This window comes from Ylistrum balloti, unplaced genomic scaffold (assembly GCF_031769215.1).
Source record: "Ylistrum balloti isolate Yb309-2 unplaced genomic scaffold, AGI_CSIRO_Ybal_v1 Utg370574, whole genome shotgun sequence".
Lineage (NCBI taxonomy): Eukaryota > Metazoa > Mollusca > Bivalvia > Pectinida > Pectinidae > Ylistrum > Ylistrum balloti.
Genome location: NW_026782359.1, coordinates 946,035 through 973,362, shown reverse-complemented (window position 1 = coordinate 973,362; position 27,328 = coordinate 946,035). Strand labels below are relative to the sequence as shown.

Sequence of the window (27,328 nt, the reverse complement as noted above, 5' to 3'; positions counted from 1 at the left end):
GATAAAGTTGACTGATTCAAAAATGCATGGAAGAATTCTTGAACAGTAACTGAAACAGGCTTGGTGTTACCAACTTTTTTCACTTAATTCATTATGACATACTCAAATATTATAGTAAACCTTATGTATTACAAAACAAGTTTCTGTATTTCTCTTTGTGTAAGTTGTTTGAGATTCAACTCATTAAAGTTAAATATTAAGGTGTTTTCTAATTTAGACTTTAGAAATAAAATTTCCTATTGTCTTCTTTCAGTTTCTGAGAAGTATATATGCTCTTAACTTAAATAGAACTTGGATCAGGATGGTGTGAACTTCCTGGTGTTTTGTGTAACTTACATACATTAAGTACTTGACAGCAGATGTGTGCTCTGTTTTTGTAGTTATAAAGTACATCTGGGTCATCTCAGAAATGTTGATTGTACATGTTTCCATTTTTAGGATGGTACTGGGGTTACACCACACGGAACAAAAACCAGAGAGGGGTCTTCCCAAAAACTTATGTACATATAAAGGAAGCAGCTGTATTTACTACTGGGTAAGGGGTTTTCTCAAACAAGAAAACCTTTCACTACATATATACACTATCAGATATCAGTATGTAACTTTATTAGAAAGTATATTTTTTATTTATTCTAAATATACAGTAGCTCAATAAAATGAAAATGTGTTTGATGATTGCTTTTTATGCTTAAATGGAATATTATTTCTGTATGTTAGGGAAGTTTAACAGTTTGTGAACTAAACACATTTTTTTTTATGATAACCTAGCTATATGCCAGGGGGCTAACACTTGCATATAACCCCTGATTGTGTTTCTGAGATTGAATAAAGACAATCTTATCTTGGAAAGGGATGGGCTTATTACATGACAATTAAACCTTAGTTGTCAGTAATTCTGCTGATAGCAACATTCTAAGTGATATATTGTTGACCTATAATCTTATTTGATCACTTTTCCTGCTGAAAATTTTTTGCTAAGATATGATTGTGGTATATACTAGGCTTTAAGTATACATAAACTGAAATGTAGTGGTATTATTGCTATGTGGAGTCAACTTTTTAATCATTTAAGTAATTTTTTAAAAAATATTATTTCAAGCTCACTAGAAACTATTGCACCCAAGGAGCTACCATTGTCTCAGGAGATCAACTCTGTATTAAGAGAATGGCACGGCATGTGGAAACAATACTTCGTAGTATGTACATCTTAAAATTTGATATTTACTGTCCATAAATCTATTTAAGAGTTTGGGAAAATACTTTTATTATATAAATCAATATGGCATAGAAATAATCTTTTTTGTATTGTGTACTTGAAATTTGGTATACTTGTAATTTCATTCTTTTTTCACTTTTTTTTTCAAATTCTTTGTCCTCATGAAAAACATTTATAGTGAGATGCAGGCCTTTACTAATAGTCTTGATATAAATGTTATCTTATATTGTTTACTTCTCATTTTCCAGGAAAGAAATCAAGATTTTGGGACGATCATGGACATGATGCAAGAGCTGATTCACTGGCGGAGAAAAATTATGTCAAGGAAACTGACAGCGGTGAGGAAGGGTTCATTATTATCTTTAGGGAGGGTGCATTAATATCTTTAGGGAGGGTTCATTATTATCTTTAGGGAGGGTGCATTATTATCTTTAGGGAGGGTGCATTATTATCTTTAGGGAGGGTTCATTAATATCTTTAGGGAGGGTTCATTATTATCTTTAGGGAGGGTACATTATTATCTTTAGGGAGGGTTCATTATTATCTTTAGGGAGGGTGCATTATTACCTTTAGGGAGGGTGCATTATTATCTTTAGGGAGGGTTCATTATTATCTTTAGGGAGGGTTCATTATTATCTTTAGGGAGGGTTCATTATTATCATTATCTTGATCAAAGGGAAAGCTTAAGATTAATGTTATACAATGAAAGCATTAACAACAATCATTTCCTGTGTGTTGTTATTTCAGGAGGAACTACGAGATTTACAGCAGAGGATATCGTCTAGAATTGATATTGGAAATGAGTAAGTATCTGTACCTTGATCTGACATATTATGTGAGGTTAGGGACACCAAAAGAGGAATTCAGAGTAAAAACATTGTGATATCAAGGCTTAAATTGTCATTTCATTACTCTTAAGGAACATGAAGTATTCATAATTGTAAAATCTGACAATAGTGAGGAAATCCATAGACAAATCTATAAAAAGATTAAATAAAACCTAAATTATAAATCTTAAACTTTGGATTTTGATTGAAGTACAATCTCCATTATTATTGACAAAAAGAACATTAAGATTGATTCTATTTTTAACTTTCATTAGTTTGTTTTGTTTATTAGCATGCTTGACCTTGACCTGGTTGTCCGAGATGAGCAGGGAAATGTCCTTGATCCTGAGTCAACAAGTGCTATTAACCTCTTCAAACAGGTAAGTATTCACTTTATAACATCTCAGGTAACAAGTATTACCTGACATAAGGAATATACAGAGGTATTAAGTCAGGAGTGTGTGTACACATGGTTACAGGGTAATCAATTTTTGATTTTATATTTATATAATGATAAAACAGCTTATGTTTGTTTCAACTTCTTCATCTTAGTATGGCTTTGTTTTGTTTTACAAAGATATCACATATAAAATCACAGATTTGCTTCTAATAAGTGAAGCATTACATAGTTTCAGTCAAGTGGAAGCTGTGACACTCTACTGTAGATGTATGTACTCACAATAGATGTGCATTATTTACTTTCAGCATGAACTAGCTGCAGATCGAATCAAAGCAGAAAAGGTGAGAACAATATAAAATACATTATTATTCATGTGATTGATACAATCTGAATGATTCCCGAAAAAGGAAACGGAATAAATTAATTTTATTTTGTGTGTATGACCTTCCTGTCAGTTAGCATGCATATAGTAACAAAATATTAATTATACTACACTTTTCTCCTCTCTAAACTTTATTGTATTGATGTGGAAGGGCCCTTTTAAACAAGATGGTCAGATTTACCTGTTGGTTATAATTAACAGGTAAATGTCTCAACTGATGGCTGATTTACAGGTACATGTTCTTGAATCACTGATAAATGTTTGGTTAAAAAGAAAAAAATTGATTGGTCATTGTTTGGATGGGGATCGGGGTGATTTGGTTATTGTTTGGGTGGAGATCGGGGTGATTTGGTCATTGTTTGGATGGGGATCGGGGTGATTTGGTTATTGTTTGGGTGGGGATCGGGGTGATTTGGTCATTGTTTGGATGGGGATCAGGGTGATTTGGTTATTGTTTGGGTGGGGATCGGGGTGATTTGGTCATTGTTTGGATGGGGATCGGGGTGATTTGGTTATTGTTTGGGTGGGGATCGGGGTGATTTGGTCATTGTTTGGATGGGGATCGGGGTGATTTGGTTATTGTTTGGGTGGGGATCGGGGTGATTTGGTCATTGTTTGGATGGGGATCGGGGTGATTTGGTTATTGTTTGGGTGGGGATCGGGGTGATTTGGTTATTGTTTGGGTGGGGATCGGGGTGATTTGGTCATTGTTTGGATGGGGATCGGGGTGATTTGGTTATTGTTTGGGTGGGGATCGGGGTGATTTGGTCATTGTTTGGATGGGGATCGGGGTGATTTGGTTATTGTTTGGGTGGGGATCGGGGTGATTTGGTCATTGTTTGGATGGGGATCGGGGTGATTTGGTTATTGTTTGGGTGGGGATCGGGGTGATTTGGTCATTGTTAGGATGGGGATCGGGGTGATTTGGTTATTGTTTGGATGGGGATCGGGGTGATTTGGTTATTGTTTGGGTGGGGATCGGGGTGATTTGGTCATTGTTTGGATGGGGATCGGGGTGATTTGGTTATTGTTTGGGTGGGGATCGGGGTGATTTGGTCATTGTTTGGATGGGGATCGGGGTGATTTGGTTATTGTTTGGGTGGGGATCGGGGTGATTTGGTTATTGTTTGGGTGGGAATCGGGGTGATTTGGTTATTGTTTGGGTGGGGATCGGGGTGATTTGGTTATTGTTTGGATGGGGATCGGGGTGATTTGGTTATTGTTTGGGTGGGGATCGGGGTGATTTGGTTATTGTTTGGATGGGGATCGGGGTGATTTGGTCATTGTTTGGGTGGGGATCGGGGTGATTTGGTCATTGTTTGGATGGGGATCGGGGTGATTTGGTCATTGTTTGGGTGGGGATCGGGGTGATTTGGTTATTGTTTGGGTGGGGATCTGGGTGATTTGGTTATTGTTTGGATGGGGATCGGGGTGATTTGGTTATTGTTTGGATGGGGATCGGGGTGATTTGGTTATTGTTTGGATGGGGATCGGGGTGATTTGGTCATTGTTTGGGTGGGGACGAGTTGAATTTGGTTTTTTTTTCAAACGTTTCCTGTCTTCTCTGGGTACATTTCTCCGTCTTCCAGTTTCTAATGGGAGATTGAAGTTACATGTTCAAAATTTTGTTAAGATACTTCTGTTTTAATAGGTAGTTTGATTAGATAACTTTCAAGTTTCAGTACATTTTTAAACATTCTGTAGTTTATACATTTAGAAATATTCATAATCTTACTTTCCCAGGATTGTAGAAACTAACTATATAAAACAGAGCGCAAAACATTTCTTAACCAAGTACTATTGATATTAATAGGATTTTGCCATAGATAAGACAATCCGCATTCATCAATAATACTCTTTACAAATTCGCAGGTGAATGCTGGAAAGGAGGATGGAGTCAATCTCACATGGCCACACACTTTTAATCTTTTTGTCAAGCTTAGAAATTTTGTTTGTCGGATCGGTGAAGATGCAGATATTCTGATGAGCCTTTACGATGCCAAATTTGGAAAATTTATAAGGTGAGATTTGGTGTAGCAGTCAAATTCTTTATATCAGCATTGTCAGTAAATTGTATGGAGCATATGTAATTATTTAGATTACTTAGTTATATGATGGAGAAATTGTACAGAACATGTGATGGTTTGTAACCTCTGAAAGGAAGCACTAAAACAATAGAGAAATGTAATATAGGATGACCTTGTTGTATTATTGACTTTTCAGTGAAAATTATGTTGTGAAATGGGCCAAAGGAGGTGGGGTACCAAAGAACTTAGAAATGCTGAACAATTATAAAGTGGTGTTCACGGTATGTATACAACCAATTAGAGGTAGGTGATCACAGGTTTCAGGTAGCTTGTGGAGTAATAAATATGGGAGGTTGTAATGAGATTAATACCCGGATCATTGTATTGTGTAATTACTATAATATGCACTTCAAACTCTTTTCATATTCTTTGTTTTTTAATGTCAGTAGTTTTGATATATACCGGGTATATATATATATAAACAACACTACTGGTAAAGTGTATGCTGGTTTCTGTTTACAGGACTTAGGTGCTAAAGATCGACAACGAGAAAAAGTGCATTTAGTTTTTCAAATTGTGAGAATAGGTGAGATGAATCATTCTGTTTTACTCTTCCCTGTCTGCATTTCTGTTACTTTTTTTGAAGATGAGATATTGCTATTACTATTTCTGACAACAAGATATTTCTGTTGGTTTTTCAAGGGATAAGTTATTTATGTTACTTTTCTGAAGATAAGATATTTCTGCTACTATTTCTGAAGATAAGATGTTATTTTATAAGGTAGATATCTCTGTTGCTGTATTTGAAGATAATCTATTTATTAAATAGCATTCTTTTTAGCTACCAATATTCCTGATCTTCACTTATGATTCTTTGGATAGATTATGGAAAATTATCAGTGAGCAAATAAGACATGATATTGTAAAAGGACTATAGAAATAATGGCAAGGAAGTCAGAGTACTTAAACACTTCATTCCTGCTGGTGTGTTACATTTCATTTGAGCTATAAAAGAAGAATGTTTTTTATGAGATCTTACTTATGTTTGTTACAGGGGTCATGGACACTAAAGATGTAGACGACAAGAAACAGACAAAAGGGCTAAAGCGACCATTTGGAGTAGCAGGTAAATCCTAAAAAATCCCAGTAAAATCTGTGTTAGAACAACAAAAGATTGATGGCCCAGTCAAAGTATCTGATGTCTAATGTGGGCGCCATGACCACAACAAGTCCTCTGTGGAGGGCACTGTGATCACAACAAGACCTCTTGAGGGCAACATGACCAAAATAAGACCTCTGGAGGGCAATGTGACCAAAACAAGACCTCTGGAAGGCTATGTGACCACAACAAGTTCACTGTGGTGAGCACTGTGACCACAACAAGTCCTCTGTGGAGGGCACTTGATCACAACAAGACCTCTGGAGGGCAACATGACCAAAATAAGACCTCTGGAGGGCAATGTGTCCAAAACAAGACCTCTGGAAGGCTATGTGACCACAACAAGTTCACTGTGGTGGGCACTGTAACTACAACAAGTCATGTGTGGAGGGCACTGTGATCACAACAAGACCTCTGGAGGGCAACATGACCAAAATAAGACCTCTGGAGGGCAATGTGACCAAAACAAGACCTCTGGAAGGCTATGTGACCACAACAAGTTCACTGTGGTGAGCACTGTGACCACAACAAGTCCTCTATGGAGGGCACTTGATCACAACAATTCCTCTGTGGGGTGGGTTGGGGCACTGTGATCACAACAAGTTCTTTGTCGATGGTGCTGTAATCATAACCAGTTCTCTCTATAGGGCCCTGTGATCATAACCAGTTCTCTCTGGAGGGCACTGTGATCATAACCAGTTCTCTCTGGAGGGCACTGTAATCATAACCAGTTCTCTCTGGAGGGCACTGTGATCATAACCAGTTCTCTCTGGAGGGCACTGTGATCACAACAAATGAATTAATCACTATGTGAAAGCAGGTGCAAGTATACGCCATGTTCATTGACTCCCATCATATACCATGTCCACTGACTCACATTATGTGCCATGTCAATTGACTCACAGTATATACCATGTCCATTGACTCACAGTATATACCATGTCCATTGACTCACAGTATATAGCAATGGAATAGAACTTTATTGTCACCATTGTGAGTCGATGGACATGGTATATACTGGGAGTCAATGGACATGGTATATACTGGGAGTCAATGGACATGGTATATACTGGGAGTCAATGGACATGGTATATACTGGGAGTCAATGGACATGGTATATACTGGGAGTCAATGGACATGGTATATACTGGGGGTCAATGGACATGGTATATACTGGGAGTCAAAGGACATGGTATATACTGTGAGTCAATAGACATGGTACATAATGTGAGTCAGTGGACATGGTATATACTGGGAGTCAATGGACATGGTATATACTGGGAGTCAATGGACATGGTATATACTGGGAGTCAAAGGACATGGTATATACTGTGAGTCAAAGGACATGGTATATACTGTGAGTCAATAGACATGGTACATAATGTGAGTCAGTGGACATGGTATATACTGGGAGTCAATGGACATGGTATATACTGGGAGTCAATGGACATGGTATATACTGGGAGTCAAAGGACATGGTATATACTGTGAGTCAAAGGACATGGTATATACTGTGAGTCAATGGACATGGTATATACATAATGGACATGGTAGTCATGGTATATACTGGACATGGTATATACTGTGAGAGACATGGTACATAATGTGAGTCAGTGGACATATATACTGGGAGTCAATGGACATGGTATATACTGGGAGTCAATGGACATGGTATATACTGGGAGTCAAAGGACATGGTATATACTGTGAGTCAAAGGACATGGTATATACTGTGAGTCAATAGACATGGTACATAATGTGAGTCAGTGGACATGGTATATACTGGGAGTCAATGGACATGGTATATACTGGGAGTCAATGGACATGGTATATACTGGGAGTCAAAGGACATGGTATATACTGTGATGGACATATATACTGTGAGTCAATAGACATGGTACATAATGTGAGTCAGTGGACATGGTATATACTGGGAGTCAATGGACATGGTATATACTGGGAGTCAATGGACATGGTATATACTGGGAGTCAATGGACATGGTATATACTGGGAGTCAAAGGACATGGTATATACTGTGAGTCAATAGACATGGTACATAATGTGAGTCAGTGGACATGGTATATACTGGGAGTCAATGGACATGGTATATACTGGGAGTCAATGGACATGGTATATACTGGGAGTCAATGGACATGGTATATACTGGGAGTCAGTGGACATGGTATATACTGGGAGTCAAAGGACATGGTATATACTGTGAGTCAATGGCAATTGTGTAAATTATGAGTTGATGGATGTGACATATACTGTGAAATCTGTGAAAATTTTATCACCATGTAAAAGCAGGTGCAGGTTGGTATTTTGCAAAGTAATGATGGGGTCAGTGGATCTGATAAGGAACTCTATTCATGTAATGAAACATGTTTTTGAATTATTGTTGTGTTGATAATGAGGCATGCAAATTGACAATTATCATGGTGATTTGTATTCTAGTGAGTCCTACAACATGCCTTTGTGATCTGTTTCAGCCCTTGATATCACAGAAATCATGAACGGCAAACAAGAGTGTTCCGAGGAGACACAACATTTTATACCATTTCAACAGTAAGTCTGAGAACTAAATCAGTTGAGTAAGCACATGATCGTTTTCAGGCAGTTGATATAAATGATATGTTATAGAAGATAACGTCTGCTGCCTTATTTAATTCCATACCTATGTGTTTAACAGATGTGGGGAAAAGGAAGCGATGGAAAGCTTGATCCGGAAGGTAGTCACTGCCAAGGAAATCAACCACAAAGGCCAGGGAGTATGGGTGTCCATGAAAATCCTTTCTGGTGACCCCAAACAAGTGTGTATTCTATTTAACACAGTTATATTTGTTGTCCTTTTTATTTCAACAGTGCTTTGACAGTGTGGACTTAATAATTTTATTATGAAATCTCCAGCCACAGATAAATGTCTTTGAGAAGAAGATTGATAGCTTATAATCATCTGTCCTTCATTGTATAAACCATAAGTCCCAAGGTACCAGTACAAGACATCATAAACCTGTTTTTACGAGTACCATGCGTTTGTGACTGAAAGAAACCAATTGCAATTGTATACTAAATGATTTGAAGATTGCAATCAAATAACATTCCTGTGGATTTGATTAATCATCCGTGTTGATATGAAACACGATAATATACTATTGCCTTACATGGTTTCTTTACAGCAGTATATGCAAGAAAGTGTAATGGATGTTTACAGGAGAGTATTGCACCCTGGGATTTATAGGTCGAGGGCCCGACAGGGGCAACATAAATATCATAAATGTGTGTATGGTAACAACAACAGACACGTACACCATCTATGAATGTTTGAACATATGCACTAGTTCCTTTATTTCATTGATAAACTGTTTAACTTACATGAGAGATAAGGACATGTTCAACACTATATCAACACTATATAACAAAAAATTCATCACTAGGTCATCATCACCGTCATAGGGTGAAGAAGTCGAATTCTAGAAGGGCCGCCATGTTTGTTTACGATGTTGGCAGTTTTGATACAGCTTACAAAAATATATTACAGGATTATAGGAATTTTATCAACAAGCAATAGCCTTTATGAATATTTAACAGTACAGACACTGGTGAAGAGGTTGTAATATTCTGTATATTGTCAGGTCCTACATGTGCGTTGGCAATCATTGATGGCCCTAAACAAGTTTGATATTTTAAGTATATTAAATGACATGCATGATTTAATAAAACATCAATAAAATAAAGGATCATTTGTGCAAACTTCTTCATCAGTAATCCTTATTAAGTGTTACACTGACAATCTTGATAAACTGCCTTCAGTTATCTGCTCCGGTATATCAAACTTCAACAATAGTGCTCACTCTATCATAAGAAAGGGTGCGGCTTGTATGTGGATCAAATCGAAAAAAATCACTAAAAATTGGCTATTTGCAGCTTATATATTAGTGAGGCTTATACCTGGAAAATACAATGTGACTTGTGACTTGTGTGATGAGAATTCCTCTTGTCAATATTGGACCTTTTTTTTATTTGGGAGTAGATTCTCTGTTAACTGTGTTTTATAATGATATTCCGTGTGATGTGATGAAAATTCTATCTTTGATAAGATTTAATAAATTTGTTTCCTCTGTTAAATTCTACCTGATTGTTTCCTATGTGACAGAAATGCCTGTCTAACAAGAAAGAGATTTGACCAAACTTTTTTTGGGGTTGTAGGTGCGAGAAGACTTCCCTCACCTTGTGGGCCAGAATACACCAGTGTCTCGTAAAATGGGGTTTCCAGAAGTCATCATGCCAGGTATGTAACCTCAAGCCAGCATCATTACATGCTCAGTGTCTCGTAAGATGAGGATATTGTCATGTCAGGTATCCAATCTCCAGATAATGTCTGAAAGTTTTTTTGTGTCTTGTAAGATGATGATATCTTCATGTCAGGAACCTTAATCTCCAGACAATACCTTAAAGTTTTCTGTGATTTGTAAGATGGTGCTTCCAGAAGTTATCATGCCAGTTATATAATCTCCACCAACCAAAGAATGCCATTTATCAAAGCTGAATTGCCTGTTAGAGATTTCAATGAGAAAATGCTGAATAAGTGGGTAGTAAGCATCTTACCAACAGCAACAAAACACCACTCTCAAAAGGAACATTGCTCCAGATAAATGTTGCTTTTTTTTGTCTGATACATAAATAAGAGAATGTATTAACCTGTAGATTTGACGATATTTTTGTGTGAATCAGGTTTGTTTTTATCTGTGTATACTTACACAGACTGCATGCCAAACTGAGGGATAAATATGCTGAATGATCTTCTGTATTTTTTCCACCTGTGTGATATACCTGTGTGATACACCTGTCTAATGCCTGCGTAATTTACATGTGTTTGTTTATCTGTTGATTCATGCTAGGAGGTAAGCTCTACATGTCCACGTTTAATTAACCTACATGTTGTAGCATTGCACCTTATTTAGTTGTGTTGAAATAAATGTTTTATTTTTTCAATTTTTTTTTTTTTTTACTTATTTATAAAAACACTTTATCACCTTTTATTCCTTATCTATGACTTGTGTCAATACAATATCATAATGATCTTGTTATGAGCTACTTTAGCAACTTTAGCAAAACTGAAAGATGAAGAATATTAATGTAGTTGGTTAAACATGTATTTTTGTATGCAACTTTTAGTGATTTTTAAGAAAACAGTGATGGAATTGACCTTTCGGTGATGTAATGTATTTTAATGTATGCTTTTAGCTTTGATTGTATTTTGTTGTTCTGTGTTGTTACTGCCACGGAGACCTTGTATGACCTCAAGACACTTAAGATTGAACACATCTGGTATCTATAAAAAGTAGTTCTTAACCAAAATACCCACAACTTCATAAAGACAATGGTAACATTAATAAGGTAAAAATCCTGGAAAAATTCATATTATCAATATATGTTTGATGTGTACCAGCCAAGTCAGGGTAGGGAGCAGTTTCTCTTGTGTTTCGATTTAAGTGTCATGGATTTGGTTTGAAACGGAAGGAAATGGAGGAATGCTTAAACAGTGTTAGCGATTTAAGTGTCATGGATTTGAATTGAAATGGAAGGAAATGGAGGAATGCTTAAACAGTGTTATTTATTTTGATTCAAGGAAAAGTGAGCTTGTGCCCTTGTTTGGCATTTATCTTTCAACTTGCGTATCAAATGGCACTTAAATTGTCAATTAAGCTATGAGAAATTTAGCCGATTTTTCTGGCATATTGTTTGAGAAAGGACACCATGCTGTATAATACTTTGGCCAAGGGTTAAGGCCCATTAGTGGAAATTACAATAACTATTTCAAATCCTTCATCAGAAAATGGATTTAAACAAAAATAATCAGGAGCGTGTGTTATTTAGTTATTTAGAAAAAATCAGGTGAGCAAAAACAATTTCTGCTTTTGCATAAACACTTACAGCTTTTGTAACTGTGTGTAATTTTTGTAATATTTTGTGAAGGACAGATGATTTTGGTGAGTTGGTACATGTTATAAAAACATATTCACTTGAACATATTGATTTTTTCCCATTATAGATGATTTTATAAAGTTCAGTTTTTCCCCAGTTCAGAGAAAAAAGTTGTCCAATCTGTTATATTAATATTGACACATTAATTTTCCTTTATATTTAATTTGTAATTAAGGTATAACATAAGTATGAAATTAATCCTTTATAAAGAAAGCTACAGAAGATGTATATGTATATAGTTGCCTATATATTGGTCAGTATTTGTATATAAATCTTATGGTGTTCACTCTGTACAGCTGCTTTGTGGGTGATGTACATAAATCATACTTGTTTACACACAGGTGATGTACGAAATGATATATATATCACAATCAAGCAGGGAGAATTTACTCGTGGACCAACAAAAACAGCTGATAAAAATGTGGAGGTTACTATGGTGGTCTGTAACAAAAACCTGGAAAAATTGAAGGTAACATTGTCAAGTTAAACACATACAGAGTTTATTACATACAGGTATAATATATAGGTAAGGTTGAACACCTGTAGAGTTAATTAAATAGATACATGTATGATATAGGAGTAAAGTTAAATCCCTGTAGTGTTAATATCATAGATACAGGTATAACGTATACAGGTAAGGTTGAACACCTGTGGATATTAACATAATCTAATACAGTATGGATAAAAGTTGCATTTTGCCATTATAGGGTGTGATTAGTCACGGCTGTGGAGGAGAGCTGATGACTGAGTACAAATCAATGGTGTACTACCATGAGGACAAACCTAAGTGGTATGAAACAATTAAGGTAATCTGCAAAAGTAATGGTTTACATAGCCCTTTAATCTTTAACATCTCATTATGTCAACATTTTCCTTTCCTTAGTCTCGACAATTAAGATGCCAAGAGTGATCATATTTGGCAGGTATATTCCTTGGATGAAGCTAGACAGTTTGCAAAAAAAAATCACCTTGACCTTAATTCAAAGTCAGAGGCAGTAAATTTGTTAAAACATTCCCATGACTTCTATTCAACTCAAAAGCCAAAAAACATGATGATTGGCTGCTAGATTCCTGAGATAATGTCAAATATTGCAAAAACTAATTAAATTTACCTATATTCAAATTGGTCGTGTATAAAGGATCCAGAATCATAGGGGAATATTGTTTATCTTTAAGTTTTGCTAATTTATAACTTTGATTTAATGACATAAATTTAGGCCTACTTTATCATGTCAATTATGTGAATTGATATTGGATATAAAATGTAATATAATAATAATATACTAAATTTATATAGCGCCTTATCTAATTCGTCAGGATTACACTAAAGCGCTTTACATAAAATAACATAAAAAATTAAGCATAAAAGTATATCGTTCATTATCCATCAATGTAAAATGTCCATCACAAAAAACCTAAAACATTAAAACTATGTCATACACTGTCTATCAATAGAAATCCTATCACAATTTAAAGGCTGTTTTAAAAAGATGTGTTTTCAGTGCGGATTTAAAAGCAGACAGAGATTCTATGTTCCTCATGGAAAATGGAAGATTATTCCACAAGTGTGCTGCTGCTGTATCAAAGCAGCGGTGTCCATATGTGGCAGCCCTTGCTTTGGGGGAAATAAGCAATGCACCAGACTGTGACCTTAGTGTCCGAGTTGGTTTATAGGGACGTACAAGTTCCTTGAGGTACTCTGGTGAGTTCCCATGGAGAGCCTTAAACACAGTCATGAGCAGCTTATACTGACAGCGATATTCAAACGGAAGCCAATGTAAGGACTCCAGCACAGGTGTTATATGGTCCCTTTTTTTAGTTTGTGTAATGAGTCGCGCCGCAGTATTTTGCACTCTCTGGAGACGCTTAGCCAATGTACCTGGAATGCCATATAACAAAGCGTTCCCATAGTCCAGTCTGGATGTTACGAGTGAATGCACTAGAGTCTTGCAGGTATCAGTGGACAGAAATTGCCCAATACACCCGATATTCCTTATTTGAAAGTGGCATGACTTTGTTACAGAAGTCACTTGTTTTTCCATACTCAGAGAGCTATCCATGAAAACTCCAAGGTTCTTTACAAATGGGACAGCCCTGATAGAGTTGTTGCCAACTTGAACCTGGAATGCTGGATTGTTTTTCATTTTGTGTTTTGGAGTGAACACAATGACCTCCGTTTTGTCTTGATTCAGTTTTAACATATTCGAAACTGTCCATGAACTAATGTCTGATAGACATGCTTCCATCCATGCAGATAGGTCAACCAAATTGTCAGTGGGTCTTATAACCATATACAATTGGGTATCATCCGCATAGCATTGATAGGACAGGTTGTGACGGTGACAAATATCTCCGATCGGTTTGGAGTAAAGACAGTACTTTCTTGGCCCAAGTACTGATCCTTGGGGTACACCAAAAGACAGTGTTCTATCCTTGGAAGTAGTACTGCCTATAGCCACACTTTGCTTCCTGTCAGTTAAGTAAGACTGTATCCAGGAGAGTGCATCGTTGGACACACCATATGTATGTTCCAACCGCTTAAACAGTATACCATGATCAATAACATCAAACATGGAGGATAAGTCCAACAGTACAAGAACATCTGAACAATTGCTATGTCATGGTGTACCCTCAAAAGAGCAGTCTCTTTTGATGGAATGGACGGTAAGCTGACTGATGGCTGTCGTTAAGATGGTTTACATCAAGATGTGCTTCTAGACGCTTTGCCACTACCTTCTCCAGAATTTTAGACAGGAATGGCAGGTTTGATACCGGCCGGTAGTTTTTCATCACCTCCTTGTCCAAACCATGTTTTTTTAGCAATGGCCGAATGATGACTGTTTTAAATCAAATCGGTACCTTTTGCTCAACCAGAGACTTGTTAATGATAGCAGAAATCAGTGGGAGCAGGTGTTCCACACACTGTTTCAAAAGGTATGTAGGAATAGGGTCAAGTTCATAGGATTTGGAAGGCGCACTGATGATAATCTTGCGAAGTTCGTCAATAGATACCGGGTCAAACTTTGTCAAATGTACAACAAATATAATCAGGAACGTCCCTACATTTTAATTACTATTTGTGTTATGTTTTAGAAAAGAGTTTTTGTTCTTCTAATTTCCAGGTGGCCATATCCACAGAAGAGGAGTTTAGAGGATTACATCTCAAGTTTTTGTTTAAACACAGATCAACAAGTGAAAGTATGAATTACACTAATAACTATAAAATGTTACAGCTAGAATGATATGATAACCTCTGTCTGAGGTAGTTTTATGTCGATAATTAACTCTATAAAATGTTACAGCTAGAATGATATGATAACCTCTGTCTGAGGTAGTTTTATGTCGATAATTAATTTCTCTCCTTGGTTTTTTCATTTAATTGGGTGACACAAACTCTTTTCAAGATTGAATATTCAAAATTGATTTAAGGTTTTTTAGCTTTCATGAAGGTACCAGTATGAAGAATGGTTTTGTGTGTAAACTGTCTTTCCCAGTCCATTTCTACCTGTACATTTCATGAACTTTCCGATTGATTTAAGGAAGTTTTTCTGATCAAACTTAGAAATTTTTGTAAAAAAAATAGACATGATGAGTACTAGAAGAAATTTGTTTGCGTCATATTTTGTGATGAAGACCTAACTATTGGGTATTTTGACAGGCAAAGACAGATCAGAGCGACCATTTGCCATGTCATTTGTGAAACTGATGAATAAGAACAGCACGACACTGGCTGATACTGATCATAACCTACTAGTGTATAAGGTAAGGCTTTCTACTGAAGTTTATCACTTAGTGAACTTAAACCTGACAACCTGTCAGTATATCTACTAAAGGTTTTCACTTAGTGAACTAAAACCTGATATCATGTCAGTATATCTACTAAAGGTTTTCACTTGCTGAACTTAAACCTGACAACCTGTCAGTATATCTACTAAAGGTTTTCACTTAGTGAACTAAACCTGATAACCTGTCAGTGTATTTATTAGAGTTTATCTTTCAGTGAACTTAAACCTGACAACCTGATAGTGTTTCTATTGCAGTTCATCACTCAGTGAACTAAAACCTGATATCCTGTCAATGTATTCATTGAACTTTATACCTCAGTGAACCCAATTCTGATGACCTATATTGTATACAAATTATTTTAACAACTTTATATCAGAGAATGTTTAAGTCTTAGCCATTGTAAAAATTAGCTCTTCCCCTTGAATCCCGACCCCCTCAACTATGTAAAAAGAGAGACCCAAACTTTTCTACTATGATTAATCAACTTTTCAAAATAATTTCAGATTGAGAGAAAGCATGATAACAGTGACCCGTATCTTGACCTGCCATCCACACGAGATGTGCTTGATTCTCAGGATATTCACAAGGGAAGCAGAATACCACTGTTCTCCGGACCCTTCACACTCAACCAGAGGGACAGTTTCATGATCAATACATTTGTTTGCTCCACTAAGTTAACACATAATGGTAGGTCACCTTGGGAATTATTGCTAGGTCTGCATATTAAGACAGATAAAGCACCAGATAGCCTGTGAAAGGCACCTTAGGTGTGAAAATTGTAGACTCAGGAAATTACTGTATAAGTTCTTTTTTTTTCCATTTAGTTGACCTCCTGGGATTGTTAAAATGGCAGGACATGTTGAATGACACAACTGTATTGAGAAATCACCTAGACAAGCTAATGCATGTAGATGGAGAAGAGATTGTCAAGGTCAGTATCAAAGTCATTTGTTAATAGCAAGATGACTGTATCAGGTTAATCCAAATAAGTTATAAGAATATATTATTAATAATACCAATAATTGTACTGCAATTATTTATTAAAAAAAATTTCACATTTATAATTGATCTTAGATATGTGTTTATATGTTTTATTTTTGTTTTTGTGTATGTGTTGATTGGTGAGATAAAAACCAGTTGAATATGTTTGTTTGTCACTTTAATTACCTGTATTTTACATTGCAGTTTCTACAAGATCTTCTGGATTCTTTGTTTAATATTCTGATTGAGACAAACATTTCCGAGATGTATGATAACTTAGTGTTTGAGGCATTGGTAAGACCATGTGATTTTTCAATATAATTATTATGTCCACACTCACTTTGTCTACCTCTTCCCTGAACATTTATTATTGGAGTAAAATTCAAAATTAGTTTATATTGAAGAAAGTATATTTTTACAAGTTGTTACTATCAATCTGTATACTTCACATGTCTGTTTCATTAAGTACAAAAAATGATACAGTATCGGTTGATGAGCTTGACTTCTATGACCTTATGACCTCGTAGGTACACATTATTGGCCTGATATCAGACAGGAAGTACCATCAGTTCCGGCCTGTCCTGGATGCCTATGTGACCACTTCCTTCAGTTTCGCCATGGCCTATGAGTATGTATTTATTGTGTATTAAACATATCAACTTCAATGTTTGTGTGATGAAAGTCACATTTTGTTTAGTGTACAGTTGTTGTACATATTAAAGATTGTTTTTTTTCCGTTTACAAACTCTCTAAATTGACATGAAATAACATTTGAAAGGAACTACTTTTAATTCTAACAGTACCTCTCCTATCCATTCAAATTTCATTTGAATTTCATAAAAAGATGTATGTTTAATATAAAGGGGATTGTAAGCATATTTTACTTACATCACAGCCATACATTGGCACCTGTAACAGTACATATATCACTGCCATAACTTGTTACACCTGTAACAGTATATATATCACAGCCACACAATGGTACACCTGTAACAGTACATATATCACAGGCACACATTGGTACACCTGTAACAGTACATATATCACAGGCACACATTGGTACACCTGTAACAGTACATATATCACAGCCACACATTGGTACACCTGTTACAGTACATATATTATTGCCATAACTTGTTACACCTGTAACAGTATATATATCACAGCCACACATTGGTACACCTGTAACAGTACATATATCACATCCATAACTTGGTACACCTGTGATAGTACATTTATCACAGCCACACATTGGTACACCTGTAACAGTATATATATATCACAGCCACACATTGGTACACCTGTAACAGTACATATATCACTGCCATAACTTGTTACACCTGTAACAGTACATATATCACAACCACACATTGGTACACCTGTAACAGTACATATATCACAGCCATAACTTGGTACACCTGTAACAGTACATATATCACAGCCACACATTGGTACACCTGTAACAGTATATATATCACAGCCATAACTTGTTACACCTGTAACAGTACATATATCAAAACCACACATTGGTACACCTGTAACAGTACATATATCACAGCCATAACTTGTTACACCTGTAACAGTACATATATCACAGCCATGCATTGGTACACTTGTAACAGTTCATATATCACAGCCATACATTAGTACACATGTAACAGTACATATATCACAGCTATTTACACCTGTAACAGTACATACCAGGTATATAACAGACATACATTGGTGCGCCTGTAATTGTACATTCCAGGTATATAACAGACATACATTGGTGCACCTGTAATTGTACATTCCAGGTATATAACAGACATACATTGGTGCGCCTGTAATTGTACATTCCAGGTATATAACAGACATACATTGGTGTGCCCGTAATTGTACATTCCAGGTATATAACAGACATACATTGGTGCGCCTGTAATTGTACATTCCAGGTATATAACAGACATACATTGGTGTGCCTGTAATTGTACATTCCAGGTATATAACAGACATACATTGGTGCGCCTGTAATTGTACATTCCAGGTATATAACAGACATACATTGGTGTGCCTGTAATTGTACATTCCAGGTATATAACAGACAAACATTGTTACGCCTGTAATTGTACATTCCAGGTATATAACAGACATACATTGGTGCACCTGTAATTGTACATTCCAGGTATATAACAGACATACATTGGTGTGCCTGTAATTGTACATACCAGGTATATAACAGACATTCCAGGTATATAACAGACATACATTGGTGTGCCCGTAATTGTACATTCCAGGTATATAACAGACATACATTGGTGCGCCTGTAATTGTACATTCCAGGTATATAACAGACATACATTGGTGCGCCTGTAATTGTACATTCCAGGTATATAACAGACATACATTGGTGCACCTGTAATTATACATTCCAGGTATATAACAGACATACATTGGTGCGCCTGTAATTGTACATTCCAGGTATATAACAGACATACATTGGTGCGCCTGTAATTGTACATTCCAGGTATATAACAGACATACATTGGTGTGCCTGTATATAAATTGTAATTGGTATATAACAGACATTCCAGGGTATATAACAGACATACATTGGTGCGCCTGTAATTGTACATTCCAGGTATATAACAGACATACATTGGTGCGCCTGTAATTGTACATTCCAGGTATATAACAGACATACATTGGTGCGCCTGTAATTGTACATTCCAGGTATATAACAGACATACATTGGTGCGCCCGTAATTGTACATTCCAGGTATATAACAGACATACATTGGTGCGCCCGTAATTGTACATTCCAGGTATATAACAGACATACATTGGTGTGCCTGTAATTGTACATTCCAGGTATATAACAGACATACCAGGTATATAAAATACATAAGTTGGAGCGCCTGTAATTGTACATTCCAGGTATATAACAGACATACATTGGTGCGCCTGTAATTGTACATTCCAGGTATATAACAGACATACATTGGTGCGCCTGTAATTGTACATTCCAGGTATATAACAGACATACATTGGTGCGCCTGTAATTGTACATTCCAGGTATATAACAGACATACATTGGTGTGCCTGTAATTGTACATACCAGGTATATAACAGACATTCCAGGTATATAACAGACATACATTGGTGTGCCTGTAATTGTACATTCCAGGTATATAACAGACATACATTGGTGTGCCTGTACTCGTACATTATATAACAGACATTCCAGGTATATAACAGACATACATTGGTGTGCCTGTATATACATTCAGGTATATAACAGACATACATTGGTGCCTGCCCGTAATTGTACATTCCAGGTATATAACAGACATACATTGGTGCGCCTGTAATTGTACATTCCAGGTATATAACAGACATACATTGGTGCGCCTGTAATTGTACATTCCAGGTATATAACAGACATACATTGGTGCGCCTGTAATTGTACATTCCAGGTATATAACAGACATACATTGGTGCGCCTGTAATTGTACATTCCAGGTATATAACAGACATACATTGGTGCGCCTGTAATTGTACATTCCAGGTATATAACAGACATACATTGGTGCGCCTGTAATTGTACATTCCAGGTATATAACAGACATACATTGGTGCGCCTGTAATTGTACATACCAGGTATATAACAGACATACCAGGTATATAACAGACATACATTGGTGCGCCTGTAATTGTACATTCCAGGTATATAACAGACATACATTGGTGCGCCTGTAATTGTACATTCCAGGTATATAACAGACATACATTGGTGTGCCTGTAATTGTACATTCCAGGTATATAACAGACATACATTGGTGTGCCTGTAATTGTACATTCCAGGTATATAACAGACATACATTGGTGTGCCTGTAATTGTACATTCCAGGTATATAACAGACATACATTGGTGTGCCTGTAATTGTACATTCCAGGTATATAACAGACATACATTGGTGTGCCTGTAATTGTACATTCCAGGTATATAACAGACATACATTGGTGTGCCTGTAATTGTACATTCCAGGTATATAACAGACATACATTGGTGTGCCTGTAATTGTACATTCCAGGTATATAACAGACATACATTGGTGTGCCTGTAATTGTACATTCCAGGTATATAACAGACATACATTGGTGCACCTGTAATTGTACATTCCAGGTATATAACAGACATACATTGGTGTGCCTGTAATTGTACATTCCAGGTATATAACAGACATACATTGGTGTGCCTGTAATTGTACATTCCAGGTATATAACAGACATACATTGGTGTGCCTGTAATTGTACATTCCAGGTATATAACAGACATACATTGGTGTGCCTGTAATTGTACATTCCAGGTATATAACAGACATACATTGGTGTGCCTGTAATTGTACATTCCAGGTATATAACAGACATACATTGGTGTGCCTGTAATTGTACATTCCAGGTATATAACAGACATACATTGGTGTGCCTGTAATTGTACATTCCAGGTATATAACAGACATACATTGGTGTGCCTGTAATTGTACATTCCAGGTATATAACAGACATACATTGGTGTGCCTGTAATTGTACATTCCAGGTATATAACAGACATACATTGGTGTGCCTGTAATTGTACATTCCAGGTATATAACAGACATACATTGGTGTGCCTGTAATTGTACATTCCAGGTATATAACAGACATACATTGGTGTGCCTGTAATTGTACATTCCAGGTATATAACAGACATACATTGGTGTGCCTGTAATTGTACATTCCAGGTATATAACAGACATACATTGGTGTGCCTGTAATTGTACATTCCAGGTATATAACAGACATACATTGGTGTGCCTGTAATTGTACATTCCAGGTATATAACAGACATACATTGGTGTGCCTGTAATTGTACATTCCAGGTATATAACAGACATACATTGGTGTGCCTGTAATTGTACATTCCAGGTATATAACAGACATACATTGGTGTGCCTGTAATTGTACATTCCAGGTATATAACAGACATACATTGGTGTGCCTGTAATTGTACATTCCAGGTATATAACAGACATACATTGGTGTGCCTGTAATTGTACATTCCAGGTATATAACAGACATACATTGGTGCGCCTGTAATTGTACATTCCAGGTATATAACAGACATACATTGGTGCGCCTGTAATTGTACATTCCAGGTATATAACAGACATACATTGGTGCGCCTGTAATTGTACATTCCAGGTATATAACAGACATACATTGGTGCGCCTGTAATTGTACATTCCAGGTATATAACAGACATACATTGGTGTGCCTGTAATTGTACATTCCAGGTATATAACAGACATACATTGGTGTGCCTGTAATTGTACATTCCAGGTATATAACAGACATACATTGGTGTGCCTGTAATTGTACATTCCAGGTATATAACAGACATACATTGGTGTGCCTGTAATTGTACATTCCAGGTATATAACAGACATACATTGGTGTGCCTGTAATTGTACATTCCAGGTATATAACAGACATACATTGGTGTGCCTGTAATTGTACATTCCAGGTATATAACAGACATACATTGGTGTGCCTGTAATTGTACATTCCAGGTATATAACAGACATACATTGGTGTGCCTGTAATTGTACATTCCAGGTATATAACAGACATTCCAGGTATATAACAGACATACATTGGTGTGCCTGTAATTGTACATTCCAGGTATATAACAGACATACATTGGTGTGCCTGTAATTGTACATTCCAGGTATATAACAGACATACATTGGTGTGCCTGTAATTGTACATTCCAGGTATATAACAGACATACATTGGTGTGCCTGTAATTGTACATTCCAGGTATATAACAGACATACATTGGTGCACCTGTAATTGTACATTCCAGGTATATAACAGACATACATTGGTGCACCTGTAATTGTACATTCCAGGTATATAACAGACATACATTGGTGCACCTGTAATTGTACATTCCAGGTATATAACAGACATACATTGGTGTGCCTGTAATTGTACATTCCAGGTATATAACAGACATTCCAGGTATATAACAGACATACATTGGTGTGCCTGTAATTGTACATTCCAGGTATATAACAGACATACATTGGTGTGCCTGTAATTGTACATTCCAGGTATATAACAGACATACATTGGTGCGCCTGTAATTGTACATTCCAGGTATATAACAGACATACATTGGTGCGCCTGTAATTGTACATTCCAGGTATATAACAGACATACATTGGTGTGCCTGTAATTGTACATTCCAGGTATATAACAGACATACATTGGTGTGCCTGTAATTGTACATTCCAGGTATATAACAGACATACATTGTTGTGCCTGTAATTGTACATTCCAGGTATATAACAGACATACATTGGTGCGCCTGTAATTGTACATTCCAGGTATATAACAGACATACATTGGTGCACCTGTAATTGTACATACCAGGTATATAACAGACATACATTGGTGCACCTGTAATTGTACATTCCAGGTATATAACAGACATACATTGGTGCGCCTGTAATTGTACATTCCAGGTATATAACAGACATACATTGGTGCGCCTGTAATTGTACACTGATTTAAACATTAGATGATAATTGATTATGATATTTCTTGGTTGTGTAATTAACATGATAATCTTGGTAAGTTATGAATTATGTTAACAGGAAGTTGATGTTGATCCTTCGAGACTACGTAGACCGAGCTATGGAGGTGAATCAGAAGGTCTTGATACGAGCCATGAAGTCACTGGAATACCTCTTCAAGTTTATTGTGCAATCTAGGAATCACTTTTCTCTGTACGTTATCCTGTCCTGTCTGAACCTGTGTAGTCTGACAGATTTAAATTAAGACAACCTGTGTAATCAAACACACTTGTAGTTATATCATCTGTGTAGTCAAACATATGTAGTCATACAACCTGTGTTTTCTGAGATATTTAGGCAGACAACCTGTGTAATCTGACATAATTGTAGTGAGACAGCCTGTGTAGTCTGACATTTTTTTTATTATCAGACTTAATGCATGTTGAGGCAAACTGTAAGACGTGCGGGACTACTAATGGTGTAAAGACTTCCTACTGTCTTTGTAGTGTGTGGGACATCTGAAGGCAAAGTTTTATAAAAATAAAACTGTCACAGATGTATGTTGTACTTCCAATGGTCCCTTAGGTTACTGATATTAAGAAAATGTGTTTAAGTTATTGAAAACTCATCCTTACAGTGTGTTGTCTTTTAGATTAAATGAAGGGAGAGGTAAACAGTTATTTGAGCTGCAAATGAAGCAGCTTATCCAGGCGATCAGTGGGATGATGTTGTACACAAGCGATAACACTCTACTGGCTCAGGTAAATATAACAATTATCATTCTCATCCTATGTAAATATAACAATTATCATTCCTTTTTTTTTTTTAATTCATATTTTATTCATTTTTTTCAAAGGACATGCGCACATGAGGTACAGAAAAAAGATCATTCATTCCAGTTTTCTAAACATGCATAGACATTTTATATTAATCAGCCACATTCATACTAGTTAGCGTATATATTCCTTGCGTACATAAGTTCACACCGCGATGATCATACATGTTTTAATGAAATTAAAGTGAAGTGAATATTCCATAGTTTCATGTGTCATGTTATATGAAATAAAAGAATAGAGACATACGCGGACAGTTACAAATAGCAGACACAGACAAGACAAAACAAGACAAGACAGACAGACAGATAGACAGCGGGAGGGAGATATATTGACAAGACAGACGACAAAGACATGTACAAAGACAAAACAAACACCCTGAAGTATAAAGAGAAATATCAAACATGTGTAAGAGTCATCAGTTAGGGTAAGGTAGAGACAGATAGACAGACCTTCCAGAAACAAAAGTAGAAACTAATTGAGATCAAAATTGACTACAGCTTTACTTAATAAGAAAATCAAAGTGAGCCCAACTGTCAGAGTTAGGTTGATAACTAATATATTTCTATTCTTATTAAAAAATTAGAATCTTTTTCCATTTTCCCCATTCTTTGTTAAAATTGTCAAGAAAAGTACCACCCTTTTTTATTGCTATATACTTTTGGACATTATGGTGGTCCATGAAAGAGTTTATTAGTGAATGTATGTTTAATGTGGTATCAAAACATCTAGTTTTATAAATATAGTGTTTAATGATGATGTTAATTTAATTATCTATTCTACTAAATTTGTGTCTAATTGGCCAAAAACCAAATATTAAAGATTGTTTATTAATAGTAAAAGGAATTAAAAAAGCATCTAAAAGTGTCTTAAGACTCTGTAGTAAGTTTTGAACTTTTTGACATTCCCAGAATATGTGAGATATGGTCTCGGACTCTTAATTTGCAAAATGTACAAAGAGGGCTTAACACTATGTTTGCCTTGAAAAGTATTGAATTAGTTGTCAGAATATTATGTAAAATCCTATACTGGAACCACTGAAGTTTTGAATCTTTTGTTATTTTAAAAGGTAATGAAAAAATATTTGCCCAGTCAGAATGATCAAAGTGAAAATCATTAGCCCATTTTTTTCTCCCAGTTGGAATTTCATCATTCTTTGATAAAAATTTTATATAAATGTTTTGTTCCTTGAACTTTATTGAAGAAAGGTTCTATGTTCAAAGAAATGAAGGGGAATAAAAGATGTGTGTCCTGATCAATAGGTTTGCCAGATAATTTCACAGAGTTGACAATACCTTGGAAATGAAGAAAATTTGTAAATCAACTGTATTTCTGTGAAAATTCCTGATAAGAGTAAAAAGTGACAGGATTTGTAGTTTTCAGCAAATCGTTAACTGCTCTATTGCCCTTAACGAACCAATTATGGTAAAAAGCAGACTTTCCACCATTAGTTATATTAGGATTATACCAAACAGGTGTTTTCAACAAAGAGAGTTGTCTGCCCTTTAGAGAGTCAGAGTTCAATAGTCTTTTCCATGGTTTTAAGACATCACACCAAAAGAAATTTTTGCACGATCTTTGACACAAATGTACATAATCAGTTCCACAATTTATAATATAGTCAACATTAAAAAAACTCTTCAGTATAACTTGCCACTTTCTAAATTGTGAACTTAAAAAGATATCTTCATCCATCCTACTTTTAGAGCATCTATAAAAGAATTAATATTTAGCATTTTCAAACCCCCCTCTAAGTATTCTTTAGTTATAACATTTTTTTCACTTTGTCTGTTTTACCATTCCATAAAAAATTATACAGGATTGTATTTAACTTATTAAGATATGAAATACTTGGGTTTGGTAATGATATAAACAGGTGATTAAATTGTGATATTAATAATGATTTAATTATATGAATTTTACCAAATAGGTGTTAGCCTTCTTCTACTCCAGGACTTGATTAAAGATTTTAGCGTAATTAGTTTTTTGTCAAAATTTAATTTTGGAATTTCATGTAAATTAACACTAAATTCCAACCCCAAGAGAGTAAATTTGTCCGTACCCCACTGTAAGCCTAATTCAGGTAAAAAAGTGTCATTGCTATATTTTTTTGTTCCCTATCCATATAACCTGAGCTTTGTTTGTGTTGATTTTTAATCCAGATATGTGGGCAAAACGATTTAGTTCTAAGATTGATTCACATAAAGATTTTTCTGACCCATCAAGAATGAGTGAGGTGTCGTCTGTATATTGAGAGAGAAGTATTGGATAGTTATTGACATTTATACCTGTTATGTTATTATTGTTTCTTAACCTGACTGATAATATTTCTGTACATGAGATAAAAATATATGGGGCGACCGGGTCCCCTTGAAGGCGGCCGCGCTTCACCCTGAAGAAAGAAGAAAGATTTCCACCCTGAATTATTGCCGAATTAGCATTATTACGCAGTGTTCTTATCCATTTTTTAATGCTGTTCCCAAAGCCAAAAAAAGAAAGAGTTTTGTCTATAAATTTCCATGAAACAGAGTCAAAAGTGTTTTGAAAGTCAACCATGAGGAGCATTCCAGGAATGTTATTATCTTCTGTATAATTCATGATATCATATATGAGCCTAGTGTTTACACCAATGTAACGTTCTTCTAAAAATCCAGTTTGATCATGATCTATAAGTCTTCCTAGAACAGTTTTTAACCTACCCGCGATAACCCCAGAAGCAATTTTGTAAACAATATTTAAGAGAGGTATTGGTCGCCAGTTTTAATAAAGTGTCTTGGCTTGTCACTTTTTGGAACGCATGTAATAATACCTTGTATTTGTGTAATAGAGAGTTCATTATTATGATAGCCAAAATTTAAAGATCTAATCATGAAAGTACCAAGCTATTTCCAAAAACACTTAAAAAATTCTGTAGAAAATCCGTCTGAGCCTGGACTTTTATTATTTTTCATTTTACTTAAAGTTTTTCCAGCTTCCTCTAACTTAATAATACCTTCTAACTTATCAGACTCAATAACATTCAATTTGGGAACATGACAATGAGATTAAAATCATTCAAATTAACATCTTCTATATCATCTGAGTCATCATATAACTTTTCATAAAAATCTTTAACATTGTTTAAAATTT

General features: G+C 35.7%; 1 protein-coding gene across 1 annotated transcript in view; it reads left to right on the top strand.

Annotated features, from left to right (window-relative positions):
* Positions 1-27,328, top strand: part of LOC132556538 (dedicator of cytokinesis protein 1-like) — a 90,235-nt gene that overhangs the window by 9,843 nt on the left and 53,064 nt on the right. The window contains exons 3-25 of the mRNA XM_060220951.1: positions 439-535; positions 1,100-1,196; positions 1,465-1,554; positions 1,964-2,019; positions 2,336-2,423; positions 2,749-2,784; positions 4,698-4,846; positions 5,049-5,133; positions 5,375-5,438; positions 5,907-5,978; positions 8,502-8,577; positions 8,702-8,822; positions 10,219-10,300; positions 12,339-12,466; positions 12,705-12,803; positions 15,120-15,195; positions 15,656-15,759; positions 16,287-16,470; positions 16,608-16,714; positions 16,969-17,058; positions 17,292-17,392; positions 23,448-23,579; positions 24,019-24,127. Of these exons, the coding sequence (XP_060076934.1) occupies positions 439-535; positions 1,100-1,196; positions 1,465-1,554; positions 1,964-2,019; positions 2,336-2,423; positions 2,749-2,784; positions 4,698-4,846; positions 5,049-5,133; positions 5,375-5,438; positions 5,907-5,978; positions 8,502-8,577; positions 8,702-8,822; positions 10,219-10,300; positions 12,339-12,466; positions 12,705-12,803; positions 15,120-15,195; positions 15,656-15,759; positions 16,287-16,470; positions 16,608-16,714; positions 16,969-17,058; positions 17,292-17,392; positions 23,448-23,579; positions 24,019-24,127 (2,243 nt within the window). The remainder of the gene's footprint in view (positions 1-438; positions 536-1,099; positions 1,197-1,464; positions 1,555-1,963; positions 2,020-2,335; positions 2,424-2,748; positions 2,785-4,697; positions 4,847-5,048; positions 5,134-5,374; positions 5,439-5,906; positions 5,979-8,501; positions 8,578-8,701; positions 8,823-10,218; positions 10,301-12,338; positions 12,467-12,704; positions 12,804-15,119; positions 15,196-15,655; positions 15,760-16,286; positions 16,471-16,607; positions 16,715-16,968; positions 17,059-17,291; positions 17,393-23,447; positions 23,580-24,018; positions 24,128-27,328) is intronic.